Raw genomic sequence first — 27926 nt, forward strand, 5'->3', positions numbered from 1 at the left:
GAGATTGGGCCACTGCACTCCAGCCTGGGTGACAGAGTGAGACAACATCTCAAAAAAAAAAAAAAAAAAAAAAGAGAGAGAGAGATGTGACAACAGAAACAAAGTTAAAGTGATGTGATATGAGAAGGACTCTACTACTGTTGTTGGCTTTGAAGATGGAGGAAGGGGCAGCAAGCCAAGGAATGCTGGCAGCCTCTGGAAGCTGGAAAAGGCAGGGAAATGGATTCTCCAACTAAGCCTCCAGAAGGAACACAGCCTTGTTGAAACCTTGATTTTAGCCCACTGAGACATATGTCAGACTTGTGACTTACAGAGCTATGGGATAATATTTGTCTTGTTTAACCCACTAAGGTTGTAGTATTTTGTTATGAAAGCAAATCGAAAACTAATACAGATAGCATGGGCAACTTTAAAACCACACACCGCTCCGCACAGTGGCTGGCCTATGGAAAGAACAGAACTTTTGGAGTTAGATGCATCTGTGAGTCCAGCCCAGAGACCTTGGGCAAATTTCATCTGTCAAATCAGAATCAAAACACCCATGTCATAGATCATGGCAGTGAAGTGAGATACTGCACTTAAAGTATTTGCCATGTGTCAAGAACTCAATAAATGGTAGCTATTGTGTTTATTTTTACGGTTTTTATGGGCACTTTCCTACAATTCCGTGAGTATTATCTTCCCATTTTACAGATGAGAAAACCAAAGCTCAAGGATATCAGGTGATTTTATAAAATTGTAAAAGATACTGAGGTAACTCAGTCCTGTGATTCCAGAGCATTGGTTCTCTTTCTACAGATAACAAGGCTGTCAAAGTCATTTTAAAGGGATTTTTTTTTCCTGTACTTTAGAGAAAACATAAATTAAAACATTAAATTTTAAAATAAAACAGTAACTCTTTTCTCTACATTATTCCCAGCTGTCGGAGGGAACAACCATTTTAGCTGCAACCAATTCTAAATAGAACTAAAAGTAGTTCAGATAATTAAAAGACAGGTATGGATGGATAAAAATGGAGAGAGAGATTTATGGGCAAAATCAGAGATACAGGATGTTAGCCCCAGTTCCTGGTAGTCTCTGGAAAAGCCTATGGGCTTCTGAAACAGAACAGGCACTGAGACCTCCCAAGCCAAGGCCCAGCATAAATCTGTCCAAGATGCCTTTAAGGCCTGCCAGGTACTATGCTAAGCAGCTAACACACATTCTCATTTAATCCTCACTCAAACTCTAAGAGGGAGACATTGTTAACCCACCTTACAGATGAAGTCTCGGAGATGCAGAGATGATAACCTAGTATTTGGCCAAGATCACTTAGCATCTATGCTCACAAATGGGAGAAGCCTGTTTTTGTTGTGAATCCAAACCATATGACCATATGATTCCAAAGTCCTGAGTTTCCTTCCAGTCTATTGTTCGGTCTGGAGAAGTAACCTATTTGTGTAGTTTTTTTGTTGTTGTTTTTTGTTTTTGAGACAGGGTCTCACTCTGTTGCCCAGGCTGGAGTGCAATGGTACGATCTCGGCTCACTGTAACCTCTGCCTCCCAGATTCAAGCGATTCTCCCACCTCAGCCTCCCAGATAGCTGGGACTACCGGCACGCGCTACCACGATGGCTAATTTTTGTGTTTTTAGTAGAGATGGGGTTTCACCATGTTAGCCAGGCTTTATTTGTGTTTTTAAAAAGACCTAAAGAATACATAAGGAGCTCTTACAACTCACCAACAAAGACAACAAATAAACCGATTAAAAAGTGAGCAAAGGATCTGCTAGACATTTCTCTGGAGATATACAAATGGCCAATAAGCACATGAAAAGATGCTCTGCATCTTTGGCCATTAGGAGAATGCAAATCAAAACCACAATGATAACACTTCATATCAATCAGGGTGGCTAAAAGCAAGAGATACAGATAACATCCTCTATCTCTAACAAGTATTGAGGACATGAAGAAACAGGAGCCCTCATATTGCTGGTAGGAATGTAAAATGGTGCAGCCACTTTGGAAAAGTTTGGCAGGCTCTCAAAAAGTTAGACAGGGAATTACCATATGACCCAGCAAGTCCACTCCTGGGTAACTATTCAAGAGAAATTCAAATATGTGTCCACACAAAGACTTTTCCACAAATATTCATAGTAGTGTTGCTTATAATAGCCAAAAAGTGAAAACAATCCAAATATCCATCAGCTGATGAATGAATAAAGTGCAGTATAGCAATACAACAGAATATTATTTGGCAATATAAAACGAATGAAGTAGTAATACATGCTATACAACCTGGATAAATCTGAAAAATGATGCTAAGGGAAAGAAGGCCACATATTGCATGATTCCACTTCTCTGAAAAGTCCTGACTAGACAAATCTGTATAGACAGAAAGTAGATTAGTGGCTGTCTAGGTCTCGGGAGGCGGAGAGGGAAATGAGGAGTGACTGCTAATTGATGGGAGATTTCTTTTGGGGGTGATGGAGATGTTCTAAAATTAGATTGTTGCGATGGTTGTACTGTAAACACACCAAATATACTGAAAACACTTGAGGTGCACACTTAAAACAGGTGAATTTTATGGTATGTGAATTATCTCTCAATAAAGCTTTAAAAAAAATGTCAATACGCATTTTCAAGAACGTCAGTATGAGCACGCATTTCTTCATTTTAGCTTTCCCACCTCACAAACCACCACCCACACAAATGAGGCTGTCCACAGTCGCGATCATTCTGTTTCCATTGTATACGAGGACTCAGTGTTGGTCAGCCCCTGCAGCACATTTAGTTTGCTAAACTAAAAGATTTCCGTTCAGTAAACTAAGTTTAAATTTCTTTTTTTAAACCAGAAAGGTGTTTTTCTTTTTTTTTTTTTTGTCTTTTTGAGACGGAGTCTCGCTCTGTCGCCCAGGCTGGAGTGCAATGACTTGATCTCAGCTCACTGCAACCTTCCCCTCCCGGGTTCAAGCGATTCTCCTGCCTCGGCCTCCTGAGTAGCTGCAACCATAGGCGCGCACCACCACGCCCGGCTAATTTTTGTATTTTTAGTAGAGACCAGGTTTCACCATGTTGGCCAGGCTGGTCTCGAACTCTTGACCTCAGGTGATCTGCCCGCCTCGGCCTCCCAAAGTGCTGGGATTACAGTCGTGAGCCACCGCGCCCGGCCTCGGAAAGTTTTTAAAGGGCTTCGAAGGGAGGGAGGAATGACAGAGGCGTCTTTTCCCATAAAGTGGCCACAGTTCTGCACACGGCACTCCCCGCCTGCACAAATCCGGACTAGGAGGGCCGCTCCCACCCGGCGGGAGCGAGCGACGGCCCCGCGAGAACAGCGACCCCTTTCCCCCTTCCATCGGGACGAGGGCGTTTCCCATGGCTACCTGCCGACGCCCCTCCCTCCCAACCCTCGCCTGGCAGCCCGGGACCTGGGGCCGACAAGCCATACCTCGTCTCGCGGGCCACACGCGAGCACCTGCGATCGCGACGCCCAGCCTTCGCGCCTTCTCCCTCCGCGCTCCGCCCCCTCAGAGCCCGGGGGCACGGGGCGGGGCTTGCCGGCAGCCAATCCCCGGCGGCCACGTCGGGAAGAGCCTCGCGGAGCCCAGGACCGTGTGCCACCGAAGAGTAACGGAACTAGCGCAGGAGCTGTCGACCGTTGTCCGTGCGCCCAGACCTCGGCCCGCAATCTCTTCTCTACCGCCAAAAATAACGTTTGCAGAAAGAGTGGAGTAGAGCGGAGTGGGGGTGGGCGAGGGGCGCCTGGCGCTGTGCGGGCCGAGGGGCTTCCTTCCCGGGGGTGAGCGGCGCACGTGACACTTCTGGGCGCGTGTGAAGGCAGTGCCCGGCCGAGAGTCGCTCCGTGCAGACGCGGGCTGTCTGCAGCAGAAGGGGGCTCTCTGCTCAGTGGGGCGCGGCCGATCCGCACGTGCGGCCGCCGCCCCTTTCTCCCGAGCTCGCAGCCCCGGACCCGCCTCTGCCATGGCGCTCATCCCGCCGCCCCCAGCTCTGGGCAGGAGGTGGCGGGGCTGGGAGGCGCCAGCCGCGGAGGGGAGGGGCGCGCGGAGTTGATGGGCCGCCCGCCGTCCGTCGCGGCGCCGGGGACACTCCCGCCGCCTCCGCTCGGTCCTCTCTGGTCCCTGGGAGCGTGGGCTGGGCCGCAGGGGGCTTCCGTGGGCCTGGCCTCTCCCACCGCGGGAGGAAAGAGCAGGGGGAAGCCCCCGGCGCCTGCCGCCTCCGAGAGCCACGGTGTCCTCGGGCCGGGCAGGCGTTGAAGACGAGCCCGGGCGGGGCCCCCGCGCGTCGTGCCTGTCGCCTGCCGTGTCCGGAGCAGAGGCTAGCGCCCGCCCGCTCGGCGCCCCGATTCGTGAGAACCCCACCCTGCCGGGCGTGGGCGACGGCCGGCCGGGGGCGCGCGGAGCAGCCGTCGCGGGGCCTCGCCGCGGCCTCCAGCGCCCCAGTCACGGGGAATGCAGTGGCCCCCGACCCCTGGCGCCTCCGCGTGTCTGGGCTGGGCCTCATCGCTCGCCTGCTCCACGGCCGCGACGCTCCTGGGCCGAGCCGGCCGGGGCCCCCTCATGGCGGCCAAGTGGTTCAAGGAGTTCCCCCTGAACCTGAAGACCGTGTCGGAGCGGGCCAAGCCCGGGGGCGGCGGCGGCAAACTGCGCAAGAACTCGGAGGCAGGTGGCGCTGGGCCGGGTCCTGGCAAGGGCCGCAAGAACTCAGCGGCCGAGCTGGGGAGCGGCAGGGCTGGCGTCGGCCCCAAGGACAGCCGGCTGTCCCGCGACAGCCTGCAGGGTCTGATTCAGGCCGCCGCGGGCAAGGGCCGCAAAAACTCCCGGGCCACGGAGGAGGAGCCACACCGGGGTGCGACCAAGAGCTCGGGATGCAGCACCTACATCAACAGGCTCATCAAGGTGGACACTCAGGAGAAGAACGGGAAGAGCAACTACCCCAGCAGCAGTAGCTCCAACTCCAGCTCCTCTTCCTCCGCGTCCTCTTCCCCTTCCTCCCTGGGGCCCGAGCTGGACAAGGGCAAGATTATTAAGCAGCAAGACACGGTAAGAATACATCCTCCCTTGGACCACCTCTCAGTCAGAGGGGAGCCCTGGGCACCTGCTAAGCCCTAGGCTTATTTAGACCTAAGAGGCAGTGAGGATAGGTTTCCTAAGGTCCTTTCTCCCTCCACCATTTGGGAACTCCTAAGTGAGCATTTAAAATTCTTAGACTGTTTTTTAATTCTTGAAAAATTCTTATTCTAGAGGTGGGGAGCTTTGCAGAAATGTACTAGCCATTGAATTTTGTTAGCAGTTTAGAAGAGTCGTTGAATGAGATATTCCTGTTTGGTTACATTTGATCCCTTTATAGATGTGGTTCATTTTAATTTTGATATTCAGGGGAATTGCAAAGCTAGGCTTGTGTATGACTTTTATGCTTCTTGAGCATAAGGAATGGTAACCTCTCAAGTGTGTAGGATGCATTTCAAAGCTTCAGGAAATGGGTTGACCAACAGTCTCCATTGATTTGGAAGTTCCATCATTTTCTGCAGTTCCACTGAGTAAAGGGCTCCTCGGAGCTTCAGCAAATCTCCAAGACTGCTGCCTTTTCATTCATTCCATGGGCATTTGTTGTGCAGCAGCCATATGAGAAAAGGAGCACAGGGCATTAAGGGCTGTGGAGGATACAGAATATGACAAGGAAATGCTCTCAAGGAAATTACAGATGAGAAGAGAGGGTGTTTCCTGCGACGGACACACTGGAGGTTTTCTGGATGCTGTCCAATGTGGAGAAGTTAAGAAAAGGAGTGTGAACATAGGAAGGGACTCCCTCCATTCTTGCTGAGATGAGTTGGTCTGATCTGGTTGTTTTTATCTTCTCTCCGATGTGAAAGGGGGAGAGAGAAGAGCTCAAATCGAGATTTCAGACTCCGGTCCAGGCAATCACTTCCTAACATGGGAGCTTTAATTTTCTCTTGCCCAGGCTTCAAACATGCTACCTCCCTGATTGAAGTCAAGAACCCATAACACATGCTGTGTATGTCTGCATTGGGCACTTCTGTTCATTCTTCCATTCATTTTTTCATGCTGTAAATACAGCATGCCCACCCTGAGCCAGGCACTGAGTGGAGAGCTGTGTAAAGATGGACGGGGACCCAGCTCATATGTTATTCAGTGGTCCACCTGAATGTGTGACTAGATCACAAGCACCTTGAAGCCAAGGGCTCACTGTATCTTGCAAATGCGGTACACATGGTGGGTAGTCAAGAAAAATGGATTAAGTGAATGGTAGTCGCAGTCACAGTTCCTTGCAGTGGTTGTCTGGTTATTTTTATGATTGTCACTTCTGGATGTCTGAGGTTTCTGAGGCTATTTCCAGGCTGTTTCCTCCTCTTCGCTTCTCCTCATGTATCTGAATTCTCACCAACTCCAGTGTTACTTCTAAACTCTTTGGAGAATGTAACGGAGGTTGTGGAGCAAGGCCTGGAGCTTCCTTCCTGAGAAGGGTCCCCTAACCTCTGGTGGTGTCACCCATGTTGTCACACATGCCTTCTGTTTTTGGAAAGACAGATGCTTTCTGACACAAAATAGGGGATCCCAGATAGGGATCAAAACCCTATCTGGTCTGTAGCCTGTGACAGTCAGTTTGCCTGTGAATTATTGAACGTAGAACACCTACAATACTGTTTAGTACTGACCTACTTCTCATCTATGAAGCCTGTGTCTTTGGAGCTGTGATCCACTCCTTGAGGACAGGAAGCATGTCTTGAGTTTATTTTGACTCCCTCACAGTGCCTAGCCAGTGCTGGTGGATGACTGACTGACTCATTATGACTGTACTGCTCAGCTGATTGGAGTTTAAAAAACTCAATTCATAAAGGGTATGTGGTAAAGCCACATACCCTTTATGCTGTAAAGCCACAGGTGCCCTTCACTCCCCATATCCACCCCTGCCACCCTCTAACCCAGAAAATGTTTTATTACTTGGAGAAATAAAGGGAGGTACAAAGAGCCTTGGGGATTAGTGAAAGAGTTTAGATGAATTGTTGCAAATCAACTATACAACCAAAAAAAACAGGTGTTTGTCTAACTGGGACACATGATCAAGTGCAAAAGCTATCTGGAACTGGTTATAGAGATTTTGACCTCCTTGGATATGCAGGAGATGTCAGTAGCCATTTTGATACCATTGCCATTTTGGTATATGGTGGCCCTTAGCAACTGTCCTCTCTTGTTTTACAGGTCATCATTTTAGAAGACTATGCTGACCCTTATGATGCCAAACGGACAAAGGGTCAAAGGGATGCAGAGAGAGTTGGAGAGAACGACGGTTACATGGAACCATATGATGCACAGCAAATGATAACAGGTTTGTAAGCAGGCTCTACAGAATAGAGATTGAAATCTCACACTCAGTGAGTGTTGTAATATAGTAACTGGTGTCTATTGGGGAAGAGGGATAAAGCAATTTAACCAGATCCTGCTGACTTGAAGAAACAGAAATTAGACCCCAAACTAATGTCGGACTATCTAGGTAACTTCCTGTATGATTTAGTATCCTTCAGAGTTTTAGAATTTACAGGAGTCTTCAAAGTTTTTCTAGTTCTATGCAAGATGACATTTATGAGTGCAGATCTGCTCAGAATATGATGTTCAGATTTAACATGATTATATACATTTTGGGGCCACTTTCAGAAGCTTTAACATTCATAATGGGAGTCATACATCTTACCAAGAAGCAAATACATACTTAAGGGATTTTAATCTATTAAAAAATGCAAGCATGGCCAGGCGCAGTGGCTCGTGCCTATAATTCCAGCACTTTGGGAGAGAGGCGGGCAGATCACATGAGGCCAGGAGTTTGAGACCAGCCTGGCCAACATAGTGAAACCCCATCTCTACTAAAAATACAAAAATTAGCCGGGTGTGGTGGTGCACACCTGTAATCCCAGCTATTTGGGAAGCTGAGGCACGAGAATCACTTGAACTAGGGAGGAGAAGGTTGCAACAAGCCATGATTGCGCCACTGCACTCCAGCCTGGGCAACAAAGCAAGACCCTGTCTCAAAAAGAAAAAAAAAAAGGCCATGTGCGGTGGCTCATGCCTATAATCCCAGCACTTTGGGAGGTCGAGGTGGGCGGATCACCTGAGGTCAGGAGTTCAAGACCAGCCTGACCAACATGGAGAAACCCTGTCTCTACTAAAAAAAAAATACAAAATTAGCCAGTCATGGTGGCGCATGCCTGTAATCCCAGCTACTCGGGAGGCTGAGGTAGGAGAATTGCTTGAACCTGGGAGGCGGAGGTTGCAGTGAGCCAAGATTGCGCCATTGCACTCCAGCCTGGGCAACAAGAGTGGAACTCTGTCTCAAAAAAAAAAAAAACAAAAAACAAAAACTGCAAACATGATGTGATTCTGTATTTTGTAGTAGAAGACTTTCTCAACAAGTTCTACAGTATTGGAGCCAAAAATTTAATTACCAAGCAGTAATTATAAATTACTGCTGGTCGGGTGCGGTGGCTCACACCTGTAGTCCCAGCACTTTGAGAGGCCGAGGTGGGCAGATCACCTGAGGTCAGGAGTTCGAGATCAGCCTGACCAACATGGAGAAACCCCTGTCTCTACTAAAAATATAAAAAATTAGCCGGGCATGGTGGTGCATGCCTGTAATTCCAGCTGCTCAGGAGGCTGAGGCAGGAGAATCTCTTGAACTTGGGAGGCAGAGGTTGCAGTGAGCCAAAATCGTGCCATTGCACTCCAGCCTGGCCAACAAGAGGGAAGCTCTGTCTCAAAAAAAAAAAAGAAAAAGAAAAAGAAAAAAAAATCATTGCCGTAAACCAGGCCATTCAAGGCAAACCACCTAAAACCAAAGAGTAATCTTGTAACTTTTAAAGTCAGAACAATTCCAGTTTGTGAGCTAAGCAGTCACTCTGTCATTCTTAGTGTCAAACTTTTCCCTTTTAGTCATAATTCTCTTAAGTTGATGTAAATGATACTTAAATAAAAATAATATAGATTTATTTGTGAACTTTATGTATTCACCTAGTTTTCCTTAAACAGTCTTCCATCCATAATAAGAAATGTAATTGCTGAATGCTGACTCAAGGGAGCCTTATTTGACTCTTGTGGGTTTCATGCCTGGGAAGAGTAACTGGTCCCACATGAAAGACTTTGTCTCTTCTGTTTAGAACAGATTGAAGAGCTGTCAAGCTCAGGTTCTGTAAGTATAGTCTCAGAAGAGTTGAGCAGAGAGTAGCAGCAGCACATTGGAAGGGCCAAGACAGTCTTCAGAATGAAAACGAGCTGGAACAGGAAAGCCTGGCTCCGCTTCCTGCTTCTCTGCTTACAGAGATAAGGCCCTCCGTGTGGGGAGGGTGTACCCTGGCCAGGCTGTGACCCTGAAGGTCACTGGACTGTGACCCCTAATGAAATCTGTGAATGAAAGGAAGTGAAAATGAACTGTCAGAATTTTAAAAAACATCAGAGCCTTGAAAGGAATAGGGAAAAGGATTTACTTTTACATAAAATTGAGGAAAAGGATTTTCTTAAAAAAAAAAAATAAGTTTTATGCTTAATTGTGATTCACCTTTCTTTGTCCTTGGGTTTTTATTCTTATCTTTCTCTTTAACTAAAGTAGGCAGTTTATACGGTACATCTGTTTATTTGGATAGCTGCACTGATAAGAGGGAATGTGCTGTGATTTTATAAAAATGAATATAATTTTGGGGGGTTTTTTTGTTTGTTTTTTTCATGTAATTCCCACAAGAGCTCTGTAAGCTAGGGGACTACAATGCTGTTCCCCTTGTGACAGGGTGACAAAAAGCAAGATCAAAGGGATTTGGTCTTGCCTGTGTTAAGGAGACGTTTTAAGAGACAGAGCAGGAATTAGCACCCGGATCTCCCACTCCACATTGAGTGGTCTGCCCCTGACACCACATGGCGTTCAGGACACACTTGAAATGCCGTATGCAAAACCACTGTAAACTTCACCCGAAGTGAGGCACCTTTCCACTCAACCAAGAATGTTGTCTTTAGAAGTCAAAATCGTCCAACATGGAATAAATGTAATAATAATTGCTAGCATTTAATATTTGAGTGTGTATTAAGTTCCATGCTCTGTTTTAAACAATTTCTGAAAATAAATTCATTTAGGAACACAAAATTAATATATTCAGTTGGCAAATAAATTCAAATTTATTAAAAATCCAAATTACTAACTTTCTAAACTAGTGATCTAAGTATACTTTGCTCTTAACTTTAAAAAAGTTGTATTCGTGGATTTTAAAGTTTCTTCATTTAGAATATATATCACAAAGCACCTTCTCAATCAGTGTAGAGACTCTACCTCTTATTCTACCCGTAGGTTACAAGCTGGACAAAATAACAGGAAGTGAGTTTATCGGAAGCTAGAAATAAAAGATTTGTTGCTGGGCTTTTGTTTTTTGTTTTTTAAACCTTTTACTTTTTTATTCAGTTTGCTGCTTGTGTACCTGATTGTCAAGTCCAAGTTCGGAAATTTCCCGTCTGTCTTGAGAAATGATAGAGAGTTTTTTTTACTTGTTTCAGCATTTCTGAAGATGGAAAGGATTTTAATGAACACAATGAACTGTGGAGTGGTTAAATCTGTGTTGCCATTCTCTGCATTGCCTTTTTTCTACCGGTGAAATGGGAATTACAGGCCTGGTTTTAACAATATCTTGGGCGTGTAGAATACTGCCCATATGTTGTTTTAGAATACCCAACAAATATTTCTTGGGGGTTTTTTTATTATGTACTAGGCCCTGTCCTGAGCTCTGGGCATACAGGAAACAAGACCCACATGATTTCTGCCCTTGGACCTCACAGCCTAAGGGGGAAGCTGACCTAACACCAGCAAAGAAGATAAGTCATTGAAAAGCGTGATAAGTGCCATGAAGTTGAGAATAGGAGCCAGCATCTACCTCAGGGGCAGAGGAAACTGAGAGAAGCCCATGGCTTTCCTGTGGCCAAATCACTATGGGACCCAGGAACCCTGGGTCCCCCCAAAACTTTGCTCTTAACTTTTAAAAGTTAAGAATTTATGAATTTATGAGTAAATTATCACTGAGATTTATCCAAAGGATTGTTCATAAAAAGATATGACTGAATACAAGGCAATATTAATATAAACCTCTGTTGTTTTTCTGCTAAATTCACAGGAACATTTAACTAAATATTCTAGCTAAAATATTTAGCTAAATATTTGGCAGAAATATTCTACATAATCTAGCATTAGGAGTTTCAGCCACCGCTTTGAAACGTTAGCATCGGACAGGTCTTTAAAAGTTCCCATTGGCTAGTTAGCATGAGGATTCTTTCTGCAGTTGATGTCATACAGCTGTAAATTGAGAGCTTACTAGGTACCAGCCTGGCCAAATTACCTCACTAAATCTTGCAACAACCCTGTAAAGTGTTTTGTTTGTTTGTTTGTTTGTGTTTTGTTTTTTTTTTTTGAGACGGAGTCTCGCTGTGTCGCCCAGGCTGGAGTGCAGTGGTGCAATCTCAGCTCACTGCAATCTCTACCTCCCGGGTTCAAGTGATTCTCCTGCCTCAGCCTCCCAAGTAGCTGGGATTACAGGCACCTGCCACCACACCTGGCTAATTTTTATATTTTTAGTAGAGACGGGGTTTCACCGTGTTGGTCAGACTGGTCTCGAACTCCTGGCCTCAAGTGATCCTCTTGCCTCGGCCTCCCAAAGTGCTGGGATTGCCAGCCACAAAGTGAGCCACTGTGCCAGCGGGTTTCTTTATACAGTTGAGGAAACCTAGGTTCGGAAAGATTAAATAATTTGTCCAAATTACACAACTGAAAATACCATGTCATTCAGCAAGCTGTGGTTTTAGCTTTTGAGCTCCAGTCAAAGATTATTTTTAAAATTTTATTTTTACTTCCAAATGATTTCGTTGGTTTGTTTAAATAGTCAAATCTAAGAGAACCTCACTGTTCGAGTCTCCATTAAAAAAAAAAAACTATTATCTCCATCTGGCCGGGCCCAGTGGCTCATGCCTGTAATCCTAGCACTCTGGGAGGCCAAGGTGGGAGGATCAGTTGAGGCCAAGAGTTCAAGGCCAACCATGCCAACATAGTGAGACCCCATCTCTAAAAAAAAGAAAAACTATTATGTCCATCGTTGCCTATGATTTAAACAGAAGAAACCTATTATGGAAAAAAGTGCAAATGAAAACTGGTTTTGATTTGTCTTTATTCTCCTCGCTAAATTTCAGGGTTTCTGAATTGTACCTGCTTTTGTTCAGATGTTTAGATTTATTCAATAAGAAAATATTAATTTTAAAAGCTTGAGCACTGATCAAAGATAGGAGTAAAAAATTGCCGAACAGCCCTGTTTCTGATTCCAAGAGGAAAATAGAGTCTTAAGAGGCTCCAAGTTTAATGTTTTGGAAACATGAAATGGGTTAAAATGGATTAGGGGAAAAGGCACATTATTTGGAAATTGGAATTAACATTTTACGTGAAATCATTTGAGCATAAAGCATGGTCTCTGGAGTTGGTAATAATTGGCCTCACCATAACTGCTGCATGGACTGTGGCTTCTGTGTATTCACCTGTGAAAATAGGGTAACACATCTGTCACTGCCTTAGTGAGGCATCAGTGAGATTCTGGGCATAATACACCTAGCAGGTGTATACCTAGTCAATACAGCCATGAGTTAGACACTCCAGAGACAATTCTATTTCCAAAGAGCATTCTGGACCATATAGGGCAATACTTATTGCTAACTACAATTAATTTAGTAAAAGAAAATCTTAGTCTTCTGCTAAGACTTTCTTGTTTTTGTGTTTTCATGTGAATGACATAATTACCTGCAGCGAGTTGGGGACTGAGAAGGGAAAGTTTTGGGCCCCTATAATGTTTCACACGAACCAGCTGCGTGTTTTTAGTAGGTGCAGGTCAGCCCTGAGCTTCAGCCCCGGGCTGCAAATGAGTGTTTATCTGCTGCCTGTCCCCTGCATTCTGTTGTCTGCTGTGGTAAATGGCCTCTATCGGCAGCCAGGGTGTAGCTTCCTCTTGCCATTTCCTCCTTCTCAGGCTCGTTTCCTCTTGGAGCCAGCTCTGCACGTCAGGGGCTATTCTCCCTGCAGGAAGGGTCGGCTTGCAGCCCCACGATTGTTTCTGTTTCTATGGCGCCTCAGGTTTGGGGGCAGCCAGGTGTTGGAATGGACTGGAAGGTTACTCCCCTTGAAGGGGGGGTGGTGTGGGGAGGGGAGGCCTGTGCTCAAGCCCTTTCTTCCCCTAATTAAACATTGTTTCAAAAGATGATAGCAGTTTACAGATTTTGCCTAATCCCAGGACCCTGCAAGAAAGCATTCTCAACTCCATGCTTTGTGTATCTCCCAGAACTCTAAGTGTGGGGAGACTGTCTAAATAGAAGGACCTCATTGCAAAAGTAAAAACTCAAAACGCATGTGTAATAAGAACTCAAGATTCTAATCACTATACATCATTTTATTTTATTTTAGGGGAGCTGGGCTGGAAGGCCCGCTGGGAACACTGCCCATCCACCCTGTACATTTTAATCCAAATGTATTGAAATGTCCTTGTGAGCAGGGCTCCTTCTGTCTTAAGGTTGGAATCACCTCTTCTTCCTTTTAGTTTAGCTGGGGCAGAATTGCAGCGAGGACCTTGGGAAAGGGTTTCCCCAGCCTATGCCAGATGGTCTCAACTGAGTGTAAACTATGATTAGAAACCTAAAAATTGTATTCTATATTCATCCTTTGAACTCCTTTGTGTTTTCTGCTTCCCTTTTCTTATTTAGAAAAGTTCCTTTTAAAAAAATTACAGCCTTGTCTTAATTGAACTAAGAACAGAGTATGTTTTTGTTTCTTGTTTTCCATAGCTCTATTTGGAGTAAGCAATGAAGAAGAAAAGCTGTAGGATTGAGAGTCCAGGGACTCAGGGGATGCAGCTCTGACCTCAGACAACCCCAGATACCTGGCCTGGCCTGGGGGTGGGGGCCAGGGACAGTTCTTTCGATTCTTACATTCTGATGTGGAAGTGATAGACACAGGCAGTACCTTTCTCCTCAGGATGGGGCTAGCAATGACAGATAGGCTCCGGAGCACGAGGAACCAAGATGGGGACTGTGGGCACCCAGGAGGTGTGGAAGTGGTTCTCAGGTTAGGTGCTCTTTAGAATCACCTGGGGGATTTTTACACTGACTCCCACACTGCACCCCAGACTAATCCAATCCGAACCTCTGGTAGTTAAAGCAGTGTGTGTTAAAGCCCGCGGGTGATTTCAATGAGCTGTCCCTGCACAGAATTTGAGACAGCTGCTGACAGCCCCTAGTCAGCAGAGAACTATAACCTCAGCCTATACCTAAGTTTTGCACTTTTGAATTTGGTGTCCTGATTTTAATAACGTTTCCCTCATTTGTTGCCCTCTTTTTGTTATAGAGATCTTAATGAGTCAGTGGCATTTCTCCACGGACCATCCCCACACCTGTTTTGAAGTTACAGATAGAAAGTCTTTCCACCCTTTGTGTCTGCGGCCCTGCAGTCTCCTGAGCCTCCTCCTCCTCACCTGACCCCTCAGCCTTCTTTGCTGGCACCTCCTTCCAGCCACCCTTAACTGAAGGAGTCCCAGATTCTGCCTTTGATCCTCTCTCGTTTTCAATCTGCCGTCCTTTTCTCTTGTGATTGCTTTCATTCTCACAGTATTCACAACGATCCGTTTGTTAACCCCTTGACATATTCCTCCAGATCCACACTATCACCTGCCTGGAGACATTCTCGAGTTCCCTCCCCTCCCTCTCTCCTCCCATCCATCCATCCAATTATTATTTAGCACAATGATATGTCCTACAGTATTAAACAAGATAATGGTGGTCTCTGCCCTGGCAGACTCCACCAAATTGAAAATACAGACACATCAACATATAAATGGATGCAGTGGGAGAAGAGCAGGGTGAGAGTGGGTTGGTCCAGCCGTAGCACCTGATTAACTCTGTGGGGCATCAGAGAAGAAGGTGGGCAGGAAAGCCTTCTCCGGAGAGGAGAAGATGCTGAGTTAGATTGTAAAGGATTGCAAGATGGCCAGGACACCGGTGGGCTCAAGACAGTGTAGTATGCAGGGAACTGCAGAAGTTCCACTTGGTCAGAGCAAAGAGTTGGATTATGGGGAGATGGGGCAGGGTAGTGTTGAGAAATTGGGGAGAAAGACAGTGACCTACTCATGTAAGCCTCCCATGCCGTTCTGAGTGTTCTTCACTTCTTAAGTAGACAGTCGGGAGCTTATGAGGTGTTAAGAGATGAGATATCTGCATATAGAAAGTTCCTCCTTGACTATGACCAGGTGGAGAATGGTTTAAAGGCTTCCTGATGGGCGTTTAGAAGAGCCACAAAAATGACGTTTCTGTTGGTCTATAATATAGACTCTATATCACCAGCTCTGGTTGTCCAGACTCCAGCCATCTCTAACTCTACCTGGCAAGGCTCCTTGACCCCAGGCTGCTCACCACCCTGTACTGCTAGTTCCTTCTCACTGTGGCTGTTTGGTTGGCTGGTTAGCTAGCTAGTGGTTTGTTGGTTTGCATATGGTTTTTTCCATCTATTTTTATGCCCCATTTCAGACTATACCTTTCTGATTTACTCTATCCTGTACACCATGGTTAGAGTTACCTTCCAGTGAAACACAAATATAATTGTTATTCCCTACTAAAAAAAAAACAAAAAACCTTATAATGGTTTTGTTTTACATACACAACCATCTAAACTTTGTGTCCTTACTTTTAAAACGTCTACACCTTGGCACCTGGCTTACCTATGCTTCCAGCTGCTTCTCCCATTACCCATTGCCTCTCTCCTTTGTGGCCTTCTGGCCTTTAGACTCATCTCTCAGCTCCCCATTATGGAACAAGCCCTCTATCGTTCCCACCTCCGTATCTTCACTCATGCAGCTTCCTCCACTGGAAATGACCTTCTCTATCAAAGTCAACTCATCTTCCATTTCTCTTCCACTTGGAGTCAATCCAAGTGTAGTGGCTAAGAGTATAGCTTCTAGAGCCCAACTTCCTGCTTCTGAATCCAGGCTTTGGCACTTACTGGTTTAGACAATTTCCTTAAACTCTGTGCTTCAGTTTTCTCTTCTGTAATAATGGGGAAATAATGATATCCCATAATCTTAGAGTGATTGTGAAAGTTACTAGACACTTAGAATAGTGCTTCACACATGGTAAGCCATCGATAAATGTTAGCTGCTGAGTTGTTACTACTGGTTTTCCCTATAACACTTCTTTTACTTTGATTTATCCTGGAGTTATTAGCCCAATACATATTATTTGTGAATGTGTCTGGCTTCCCCCAGTTTATTGAAACTGCATAGGAGTCAAGAACTCTGACTAATGCACATAAATGCTTTCCCTCAGTGTATATGCAGCAATGCTTTGAATATCCAGACAGTCCCTGACTTACTGTGGTTTGACTACAATTTTCAACCTTTACAGTGGTGCAAAAGTGATATGCATTCAGTAGAAATTGTACTTCGAGTCACATACAACCATTCTGGTTTTTACTTTCAGCATTCATTAGATTACATGAGATGTTCAAAACTTTATTACAAAATGGGCTTTGTGTCAGATGATCGTGTCCAGCTGTGGGCTAATATGTTCGTTTAAGGTGGGCTAGGCTAAACCATAATACTGAGTAAGTTAGATGTATTAAATGCATCTTTGACTTGCAGTCGATTTATAACAATTCTTTTATCTGTGCTTCCTGCCAAGATGTAAAAACTTTGAAGGTGAGCTATACTCAGAGCAGACACCAGAACCTGGAAATGAAGCAGGTTACCCTGAGGCCACTGTTTACAAACTGCAAGTGGCACCCCGGAGGTGTGCTTGTCTTCAGATGTAATCTCCCACCTTAAATGTGGATCCCATTATCTGACTCAGGCAACTGGAGGGAAGAAGTTGTAGGCACCTTCATCTTGCTTTTGTAACACAGCTGAGAAGTAATCAACCTATCAGGGAGCAATCTTGAGTTATCTGCTACCTTCAGCCAGACAGACAGAGGTGCTGAGGCAATTGGGTTAATGACCAGGCTTTTATGGCATCTTTGCTTTCAAGACATTGTGTATGGTGTGTGTTTTTCAGAAATTAGACGACGGGGTTCCAAAGATCCCCTGGTGAAGGCTCTCCAGCTGCTTGACAGTCCCTGTGAACCCGCAGACGGTGGCCTGAAGTCAGAGACCTTGGCCAAAAGACGGAGTTCCAAGGACCTCCTGGGGAAGCCGCCACAGCTGTATGACACTCCCTACGAGCCTGCAGAAGGGGGGCCCAGGGCAGAGGGGAAGGCGCGGCCCCCAGACAGCCGGCTGCCCGAGAACGACGAGCGGCCCGCGGCAGAGTACGAGCAGCCATGGGAGTGGAAGAAGGAGCAGATCGTGCGGGCTCTGTCAGGTGAGGGCGCCAGGCCAGGCCCGCCCCAGTGTGACTTCAGTCTTCTGGCCACCGCATCGGCCCCACATTTGTTTTTTTCCTTGTGGGTACCTTTATATTCCTTTCTCTTCTCAATGTGCAACTGTTTTGGAAATGCCTGAAATGACCGTTGAAAGAACACACCTGGCTGGGCATGGTGGCTTGTGCCTGTAATCCAAGTCACTTTGGGAGGGCAAGGCAGGCGGATCACTTGACCCCAGGAGTTCAAGACCAGCCTGGTCAACATGGTGAAACTCCATCTCTACTAAAAATATAAAAATGAGCTGGGTCTGGTGGTGGGTGCGTGTAATCCCAGCTACTGGGCAGCCTGAGACAGGAGAATTGCTTGAACCCAAGAGGTGGAGGTTGCAGTGAGTCGAGATCGTGCCACTGCACTTCAGCCTGGGCGACAGAGCAAGACTCTGTCTCAAAAAATAATAAGTAACTAAATACATAAATAAATAAAAGTATAACCAAGCTGGGCATCACACCTGTAATCCCTGCACTTTGGGAGCCGAGGCAGGCGGATCACTTGAGGTCAGGAGTTCAAGACCGGCCTGGCCAACGTGGTGAAACCCTGTCTCTACTAAAAATACAAAAATTAGCTGGACGTGGTGGCGTACACCTGTAGTCCCAGCTACTCAAGAGGCTGAGGCAGAAGAATAGCTTGAACCTGGGAGGTGGAGGCTGCAGTGAGCCGAGATCATGCCACTGCACTCCAGCCTGGGCGACAGAGCAAGACTCTGGCTCAAAAATAATAATAATAATAAAAGAAAAGTATAACCACGCCGGGTGTGGTGGCTCATGCCTGTAATCCTAGCACTTTGGGAGGCCAAGGCGGGCAGATCATGAGGTCAAGAGCTGGAGACCATCCTGGCCAACATGGTGAAACGCTGTCTCTACTAAAAATACAAAAAATACCTGGGTGTTGTGACATGCACCTGTAGTCCCAGCTACAGCTCGAGAGGCTGAGACAGGAGAATTGCTTGAACCCAGGAGGTGGAGGTTGCAGTGAGCCGAGATCTCCCCCACTGATCTCCAGCCTGGGTGACAAAGGGAGACTCCGTCTCAAAAAAAAAAAAAAAAAAAAAAAAGGTATAACCAATGTAAAGGGTGAAGGGAGAAGGTAATATATTTGATAGCAAGCATTTGAGTCAGTTTTTTCTTTTTTTTTTGTTTTTTGAGATAGGGTCTCTCTCTGTCACCCAGGCTGGAGTGCGTTGGTGTGAATCATGGCTCACTGCATACTCAGCCTCCTGAGCTCAGGCAGGCCTCACACCTCAGCCCCCCAAAGAGCTGGGACTACAGGCGTGCACCACCACTCCTGGATTATTCTTTAATTTTTTAGAGATGGGGTCTCACTGTGCTGCCCAGGTAGGTCTTGAACTCCTGAGCTCAAGTGATCCTCTCACCTCAGCCTCCCAAAGTGCTGGGATTACAGGCAAGAGCTACCATGCCCAGCCTGGAGCCAGTTTCGTTTGATTTGAGTTGTCATCTCAGGTAACTGCTCATCTCTCAGTCCTGTGCCAGGTGCTGCCGTTTCATCTCCTTCTCTCCAGCCTAGGTGTCATAGCATCTCAGATGTATTATTTGGTAGTCTTTCTGTTTCTGAGTTGTCTTTTCTTTTTGTTTTATTATTTCATATTAAAAACTGTTGGTTTGGTTTTATAGGATGATACACATTCTTGCAAGGATTCATTATCTGTAGCTATGTTTAATCTTTTATCCTAAAAATAGCAGAACTACAAGTAGTTTGGCTTTTTTTTTTTTTTTGAGATGGAGTCTCACCCTGTTGCCAGGCTGGAGTGCAGTGATGCAATCTTGGCTCACTGCAACCTCTGCCTCCCAGGTTCAAGTGATTCTCCTGCCTCAGCCTCCCAGGTAGCTGGGACTACAGGCACGAGCCACCACGCCCAGCTACTTTTTGTATTTTTAGTAGAGACGGGGTTTCACCAGGTTAGCCAGGATGGTCCTGATCTCTTGACCTTGTGATCTGCCTGCCTTGGCCTCCCAAAGTGCTGGGATTACAGGCATGAGCCACCATGCCTGGCCACAAAACCACAAGTTTTTTAAAAGTCCATGTTGAAATATATTAAAGTGGTTTCCTCTCATAATCTAAAACTGTTTTTTACTGATGAATATTTTACAGAAAAAGTGTCTGTGGGATGCTAGCAGTGTGATCAGATGTCAAAGACAGCAGGAGCTCAGCTAGCCAGGGTATTTTGCAGTATATTATAGTTAATATTAAAGGGGGAAAATGCTGCTTTCCTGAGCCAAGGCAGGCAAGGAGGTTTTTTCCCTTTGAAGTTTACATGGATCACCCCAGTGGCCTGTGATGTTAAATGGAGTCTTCCTTCCAGTCCAGTTTGAAGGAGCTGAGCGACCTTCCGTCAGGGAGGAGACAGTGAGGCAGCACCACCGGCAGAAGAGCTGGACCCAGAAGATCCTGAAGCCAGCCCTCTCGGACCACAGTGAGGGAGGGAAAGTGGACCCGGGCCTGCCCCTGGAGAAGCAGCCGTGAGTCTCCTCCTCAGATCCTTGTAACAGACAACAGCTGGGAGCTTACTGACAGCTTTGTATCAGGGAGCACATTGGCCCATTTCACATGATTATTTTTGTTAATGAATACTTGCCTGGATGGGGCTTTTAATGAAAACCCATGTTTAAAGCCCAGTGCATTGTGCAAAATGGAAAGTGCACTGCATCTCAACAAGCTCATTGTAAGTCTTATTCTTCTGTAGAGAGTGAAAACTGTTCAAATGACACTAGCGCCGTTAACTCACTCTTGTATGATTGATAGGCTTTGTGATCCGGGATCACCCAGATCTGCATTTTGTCTGTTCTGAATGTGAAGCAGGATCTAGTTCAGGCTGTTGCGTCTCTGCCAGAAGTTCATTTCAAACACGCTTTATGGAACGATGCCCAGTCTGGATTTGTATTTTGACACTCACGGTGCCTTCCCCTCTTCCACCCCCATTTTTCAGCTGGTATCATGGTGCCATCAGCCGTGCTGAGGCTGAGAGTCGACTACAGCCCTGCAAAGAAGCTGGTTACCTGGTTCGAAATAGTGAGTCAGGGAACAGCAGGTACTCCATTGCCCTAAAGTAAGTAAGCCCCATGGCTTTCCTCATCTCCAAGGGGAAGGAACACTGTGTGACAGTCTTCTAGTCAAAAAAACATACTGCGAAGGTGGTCACAGGGGTGTGCATTGCAGAAAATAAGAGGCATTTGTTTGGACAATGGAACATGAGACACTTGGATGAGAATGCAAAATTGGTATTGGGTAAATGCCTCCATTATCTATTATGATAATGAAGGTCTTATTGCATTATCTTTGTGCATTAGTCAATTTCTACCTTACATTACCTAATCTGGAGTAGGCCCTCTCAGTAGAGAAATAATTCCTGATGAAAAGAATTATTTCTAACAGGGTAGTACAGTCATTCTTCTTTTATTCCCTAGTATTGGGGACTTTAATAAATCAAGATCCCCCTGATTGTCAAGATGCCAACTGGAATTTTGACACCAGTTTCTTCTGGTGAAGAAGGAAATGCTGACTTGCCTGTTGCTCCCTCTGTCTGATCATACACAGAAAATTCACTTTTGCCTGGTAGGCCTGGTGGAGTGTGTATCATGGAAATTCTCACTACTCTGTGAGTTCAGTGGCCCTATATTGGAGGATCATTGTCAAGAGCCCTAACAGCATTTCCTTCCTGAGGAAGCTGAGCCCCTGCAGCTGAAACAATCAGGCTGGAGGAGAACAGAGTTGGGCGGGGGAGTTGAGCAATATGGCTTAGAAAATGGGATAGGCCACCAGATACACAATACCAGGAATAGCTCGACTGTGTTCCTGAAATTGGTGCTTGTGGATTAAATCTTTGAGCTTTCGGTGCCAGCTTTCATTTTATACAACCAGGAATGGTCTTTCCAGATGTGAGGGGAGGAAATGGTTTTTATTATTATTATTTATGTGTTCTTTTTGGAAAAAAAGAGAAGAACCCTTACTTACGTCCTTTTAGCTGTGGTGAGGAGGATGAGTTTTTTGGGGGTTTCTTTTTTTTTTTTTGAGATGGAGTCTCACTCTGTTGCCTAGGCTAGAGTACAGTGGCATAATCTCGGCTCACTACAACCTTCGCCTCCTGGGTTCAAGTGATTCTCCTGCCTCAGCCTCCCAAGTAGCTGGAATTACAGGTGCCTGCCACCATGCCCGGCTAATTTTTTTGTATTTTTTAGTAGAGATGGGGTTTTACCATGTTGGTCAGGCTGGTCTTGAACTCCTGACCTCAAGTGATCCGCCCACTTCGGCCTCCCACAGTGCTGGGATTACAGGCATGAGCCACCGTGCCCAGCCGAGGATGAGTTTCTACCTCACCTTAGTAGCCTCGTGCTTGGGCGTAAGCACTGGTTTTGCAATTTGAGGGCTAGAAGGGACTTGGCATTCTTTTTAATTGTTTTCTTTGTTCCAGTACCTGATGACTCATATGTAATAAGGATAAACCACTCAAGGATTACATGCATTTAGACTGTGAAATTTCTGAGAGCACCACTAGAGTGTGGAATGCATTTCTGTGTGTGTAGAACCATTGCGGGATGGATGAGAACCTATCAACCTAGTGTGAATCTGGCTGCAATTGTTTTCAGTGGGGAGGGAGCCCACTCATTCATGTCTCCTCCTTGATTTTCATTCCAGGACTAGTCAAGGATGTGTCCACATCATAGTGGCTCAGACCAAAGACAACAAATACACACTGAATCAGACAAGCGCTGTGTTTGACAGCATCCCTGAAGTGGTACACTATTATTCCAATGAAAAGTTGCCTTTCAAAGGGGCAGAACACATGACTTTACTCTACCCAGTGCACAGCAAGCTTCACTAAGATTCAGCCACTGCAAGCCCTGGGCCTCTGGCACCTGCAAGGGCATCATCAGCGCACAACCAGCATCTCACAGGACAAGGCTGGACTGGCAACTGCTAGAAAATGGGAGTCTTCCTTGAAAAGTCAGAGAGTGATTTGTTTTGTTGTGTTTTGTTTTGTTTGAGACGAAGTCTCACTGTGTTGCCCAGGCTGGAGTGCAATGGCGCGATCTTGGCTCACTGCAACATCTGACTCCTGGGTTCAAGCAGTTTTCCTCCCTCAGCCTCCCAAGTAGCTGGGACTATAGGTGCGCGCCACCACTCCTGGCTAATTTTTTTTTTTTTGTATTTTTAGTAGAGACGGGGTTTCACCATGTTGGTCAGGCTGGTGTCAAACTCCTGACCTCAAATGATCCACCCACCTCAGTCTCCCAGAGTGCCTGGATTACAGGCATGAGCCACCGCACCTGGCCGAGTCTTTGGTCTTAAAGTGATTCCATGACACTTTGTTCGTGACCTGTCCCTTGTTTCCTTGCTAAGTAGTTCTACAATAAGAAATCATGATTTAGCTGTTGCCTCCAGCTCTGGGGTAGGGTGTTCTTTTTATGGTGTGACCCTCAGGAAAGTTAAGTTAGGAGTTCAGGAGCATCAGAGTTCTCCAGAAATGTGCCTACTTGTTACCTGGAATACCTGGTCTCTAAACAAACCAACAAAAAATCCACGTGGCTTTTCATGATGGTGCAGACTGGAAGAGGATGTTATATTGGACTCGTTATTGGGGAAATGAATGAGCGGGAGCAAATGTGAATGACGGGCAAGAAGGTTGTCTTTCTCCCTCAGAAGTCCTAATTCAGCTCTGGAGTTCATGGAAATCCACAACTTCAGAGTGTGGCCTACGGATTATTTTGTTGGTCAGCCTTTCCAAGAAAATGTGTGTTCTCCCAATCTCTGTGGATTTTCTCATTTTTTAGCAAATCAGTGAGATAAGCATAAATAGGAAGGAAGATACCCCAGGTTTAAGAATCACCAATATCATTAGGCATTGGCATCATTATTAGAATTCTGAATTATAGAATAAAAGGTACAACAAAGATTTCATTTCTGAATTTTAAAATTCTGGAAATTTGCAAAGCTCCACAACTTTTTTTACTGAATTGCTTACATAGAACTTCGATGTCTTTTGTTTCATCATCATTGGGCATTTTAGTTGCTATGGAATAATTTTTAATTTTTGTCTTTAAAATTAGATTTGCTTTGTGTTTGTAGTAAATTTTTTAAAAATGCAACCCTGAGATCTGATTTGTATGAACTGGGTCTCTAAATCCCACAAAGATTTTCTCGTTCTGTACCTTGTACTATACAGAAGTGTTTGAAAAGACCTAGAGGTTTTCTCTTAAATACCATTACTTAAGATTCATAGTATTAGGATCTTTATGATTTATCATGAGTTTATATCACCAGTTTATTTACTGTGAAAAAAACCATGGGAATGGCATACTGTGAGAAGAGTACTGTGGTCAGTGGCTCCAGAATTAAAATTCAGCAGATGTGTCTGTATTCTGGGGTTGGTCATTTGGGTCTCAAAACTGCCCCATATGCAAATGTACTTACTGTCATCAATGAAAAGTTAACCTTTGTAGCTTATAAATACACACAAAATGTTGATTTGGTTAATTTTTTAGGAAAGTATACCTTTCTAGTTACTAGTTATATTTGACTATAAGATTTAGAGGTTAGTAAATTTTTGCTGCTTTATTCAGATAAGATCTCAGCCAAAAGGTTGTGTGATCTTTGATTTTAAAAATTTAAGAGGAACTTTTCCTCACTGGAACACAGTGATTTTATTAATAAAGAATGTAGGCTGGGTGCAGTGGCTCATGCACGTAATCCCAACAATTTGGGAGGCTGAGGCAGGCAGATCACCTGAGGTCGGGAGTGCTGACACCAGTCTGGCCAACATGGCGAAACCCCAACTCTATACAAAAAGTACAAAAATTAGGCCAGGCGCAGTGGCTCACGCCTGTAATCCCAGCACTTTGGGAGGCCCAGGCGGGCAGATCATTGGAGGTCAGGAGTTTGAGACCAGCCTGGCCAACATGGTGAAACCCCCGTCTCTAGTAAAAATACAAAAATTAGCTGGGTACGGTGGCGGGCACCTGTAGTTCCAGCTACTTGGGAGGCTGAGGCACGAGAATCACTTGAGCCCAGGAGGTGGAGGTTGCAGTGAGCCAAGATTATGCCACTGCACTCCATCCTGGGTGACAAGAGTGAAACTCCATCTCAAAAAAAAAAAAAAAAAAAAAAAAGCCTGGCCTGGTGATGGATGCCTGTGGTTCCAGCTATTCGGGAGGCTGAGGTAGGTGGATCACCTCTGCTCAGGTCAAGGCTGCAGCAAGCCGTGATCGCACCACTGCACTCCAGCCTGAGTGACAGAGTGAGATCCTGTCTCAACAAGCAAACAAACAAAAAACCAAAAGGAATGTTTTTTTTTAGATACTGATAGAATGTTTTCAGTGTGTATTGGTTCATTTACTCTATCTTTAGTGTAAGATTTTAAAAGGTTTTTTTCAGCATCCATTCAACAAATATTTATTATCTTTATACAAGTTATTCATTGTGTTAAACTTATTTTTAGTTTAACATTCTAGAAATGAAACCTTTTTACTTAACCTTATTCTACAAAGGGAATACAGCAGTTATTCTAATTTTAATAAATGCTAAAAGCTTTATACAATTTTTCTTCTTGCACTAAATGATTTTTGGCCCACACCCAGCAACTGTGATGAATGTATAATGAAATAACATCTTGAAAACAGGCCAGATACATTAAGTATTTATTGAGTTTCTGTCATATGCCCAGTATTGTGCTTCTTCTATACTGTTTCTCTGTGACAAGTCATACTATATTCTTTATAGAATTAAAAGTAGAGGAGAGGCAGAGTTTATATATTGTCCAGTTGCTTTACAGTTGTACAGGAGGTTATAAGAAGAAATATAGTAAATTAGTGGGAAGTCGGAGGTAGGGGGGTTAGTGAGCTACTATTTTCTTCTTGAGGTTGTGACACAAGCTGACAAGAGCCAGGGAGTTCACAGCTGTGTGGTGGCACAAAATTCCATATGTTCTAAAAACAATTAGGCCCAGCAGGGTGTCCCTAATGGCTTCCTTGTTAAACCTCCCTGGCCGGCTGATCTGAAGCTCTGTGACTTGTTCTCTGAGCTCTGAATGCTCTGGCTTTTTGTCATTTTGTCTTGAGACAAGTATTTTCCTGTAGTCCTCATTACTTTGAGTTATTCCATCTCCCAGGATATTCTCTGGTAAGAAGAATGTCTTTTAGTGAATTTGCCTTGAATTTAGCATCCATAGAGCTGTGTCAGTGTTCTTGATCACACCTTCTTTAAAAAAATACTCTGCTTGCGATGACTGGACAAGTTCAGTTGGTTAGTTTCAGGCCTATAAGAAGAGAGAGTAAAGGACATTGCTATTTACTTTGATACCATAGTTGTATCTCTCACGATGGCCTGCAAACCACTGGCTTTGTGTGTATTTAAGCTAGGAATAAAATAATGGAGAAATGTTAATATGTATACAAAAAGGTAAATATTGATATACCTACTCTCTGTTGGGGGCAGAAGTGTCATTTTAAGTTATTCAAAGCACTTTCTTAAGCATTTTAGAAAGCCTTTATTCTTTGCTGTTGGAAGTCTCTGTACTTTGCAGAATTGGTATTTGTGTACTAGCCTCTGCCACAGGATGGGGAGGTGGGCAGGTAGTTGATAGGGGCAGCCAGGAGTTTTTGAGGCAGGTGGTGGGAAATTGTCCTAATTTGTTAATTGGATTATGCAACTCTGTTACTAGTCTGTTATTGGCTATTGTTATTGGATGCATCTTGATATTAATTCAGAAGAATAACTGTGAGGCATTCTTCAGTTGCTGGTTAAGTGGGGTTAGTTTCTGTTCTATCAGATGCCCTTTTTCAGTCAAAGGTTATAGCCCCTTGTTTCTCCCTCCTTCCAGGGTCTAGGGAGTGCAGTGATGTCGATTTCATTTCCCTTCCCTGCACACCCTTGACACTCAGCAGGATTGCACCGAAACCCTTCTCAGATCTCTCGTTCATTAGTTGTCTCCTATTTTTCCATAACCAGCACGAGTTTGGCCTTATGACCTGGTTAGAATCACTCTTCTGTATTCTCATTTCCAATTTTTGTACCCCACTAACTTGGGCTTAGAGAAACTTGGCCTGCTGTGCCGTGGGCCTTCTGTTCAACTTACCCTCCATCGCTGACCCTGTGTGAAGAAAGATGGTGCGTTACTGCCATCTAATGGAAAAAGAGAAAACTGCAGTTGGGAAAAGCCGCTGTGCATTTAAGGGTAGGGCTTTCTGAAGGATTTCTGATACAGTCCAGAAAAGGGAAAATGATGACACAGCAGTTGCCATCTTGAAAAATGCCCTTTCCTGCGGAAAGGGTGCTTTGAAGCCTAATACAACTATCATCACAAGGTCCCTGGACTGAGGCTGGATCGTGTAATTTAGAATCTCAAATTGTATTTTAATTAATATGCTGGCAACAGAATCATTGAGACAGGCATCTCATTTTGTCAAGTTCTTAGCCGTTCAGTTTGTCAGGGGCTTTAATATTTTAGATATCAACTAATACATAGTTTCAACTTTTAAAAATATTTGAAGATTGTATGTAATATAGGTGCCTATCTATAGTGCCTTAGTAATTTATATCAGAAATATTTTATAAAATTTCTGGTTGTTTTGCAGTAGCCGATATAGGCGTCATGCCCTCCTGAAGATGGTTTCCTCTGAAATGTAACTTTAAATAAACATTATTCCAAGAAAACTACAGTGGTTTTGCTTAATTCAGTTAGCTCTGAGAATCATCTTCCTTCAGAAAAATACTTCCCATGGTAAGAGCTACAGCAGAGTTTCATTTGCAGTCACCATTAATGAAATATAGAAACACCATGATGGAACATAACCAGCAGATTCTATCTTTTATTTCCTCTGTTCACATTTAGAGTCCTTCTATTATGTTTTTCTTCCCAAGTAAAATGGTAATACAGTGACGTTTTACTCCATTTCCTGGTCCATCTCTTCCTGAGTCGGAAGTTAGTGCACTGGTTCTCATCCCTCACTAGATAGAAGATTTGGGCTCTGCTTCTGTTTTTATCAGTTTGTTATTAATACAAATGTCCCATACCATCTGTGGGATGCCCTAAGTCTGTTGCAAAGTTCAAAAACCTATTTAAAAAAAAAAATTGTACCAGGTGATTTGGATACACAGCCAATGGTGGAGAAGCCCCGTTGGAAGCTCCTATTTGGAAATGCACAAATAAATTCACATGAGGTCCTAGAAGGGCATACTGTTGAGTCTGCTATCAAAAAGTTTTCCTCTTGAAAATTCCTGTTTAACATGATCTCAAGTTTTTAACTTCCATTAAACATTTATGTAAGTTGCCACCAGGTGGAACAAGTGCCTATTGTTTTTCCCCATCTGGTTTAAGAGAAGAGGAAGTTTGCGTTAAGAAATGCTCCCGCCACCCACCACCCGAGCAATTAGAGTAATGGTTTTCAGAATTCAGATTGAACACATGTTTACAAGCACCCAGGGCCTGGGTGTTGAATGTTAGATTCTGACC

The 27926-nt window shown here is 44.7% G+C and overlaps 3 protein-coding genes across 7 annotated transcripts in view; 1 reads left to right on the forward strand and 2 right to left on the reverse strand.

Annotated features, from left to right (window-relative positions):
- TDRD10 (tudor domain containing 10) overlaps nucleotides 1-3605 on the reverse strand; it is a 46954-nt gene extending 43349 nt beyond the window's left edge. For all 4 annotated transcript variants that reach the window (XM_054460429.2, XM_054460419.2, XM_054460410.2 and 1 more), the window contains exon 1: nucleotides 3426-3605. The gene's annotated coding sequence lies outside the window, so the exon portion shown is untranslated. The remainder of the gene's footprint in view (nucleotides 1-3425) is intronic.
- Nucleotides 3606-4359: 754 nt separating this feature from the next.
- On the forward strand, nucleotides 4360-27127 carry SHE (Src homology 2 domain containing E). 2 transcript variants are annotated; one of them, XM_054460370.2, is made up of 6 exons: nucleotides 4360-5037; nucleotides 7216-7342; nucleotides 17101-17406; nucleotides 19785-19941; nucleotides 20409-20528; nucleotides 22115-27127. In XM_054460370.2, the coding sequence occupies exons 1-6, from the start codon at nucleotides 4447-4449 to the stop codon at nucleotides 22299-22301; spliced, it is 1488 nt and encodes a 495-aa protein (XP_054316345.1). In that variant the 5' UTR covers nucleotides 4360-4446; the 3' UTR covers nucleotides 22302-27127. The 2 variants fall into 2 exon arrangements, with proteins under 2 accessions (XP_054316345.1, XP_054316349.1); XM_054460374.1 differs by having other exon boundaries at nucleotides 27049-27127.
- Nucleotides 25098-27926, reverse strand: part of IL6R (interleukin 6 receptor) — a 76254-nt gene continuing 73425 nt past the window's right edge. The window contains exon 10 of the mRNA XM_063660186.1: nucleotides 25098-25730. Within this exon, the coding sequence (XP_063516256.1) occupies nucleotides 25664-25730 (67 nt within the window). The 3' untranslated portion in view covers nucleotides 25098-25663. The remainder of the gene's footprint in view (nucleotides 25731-27926) is intronic.

Source organism: Pongo pygmaeus, chromosome 1 (genome assembly GCF_028885625.2).
Source record: "Pongo pygmaeus isolate AG05252 chromosome 1, NHGRI_mPonPyg2-v2.0_pri, whole genome shotgun sequence".
NCBI classification, from domain to species: Eukaryota; Metazoa; Chordata; class Mammalia; order Primates; family Hominidae; genus Pongo; species Pongo pygmaeus.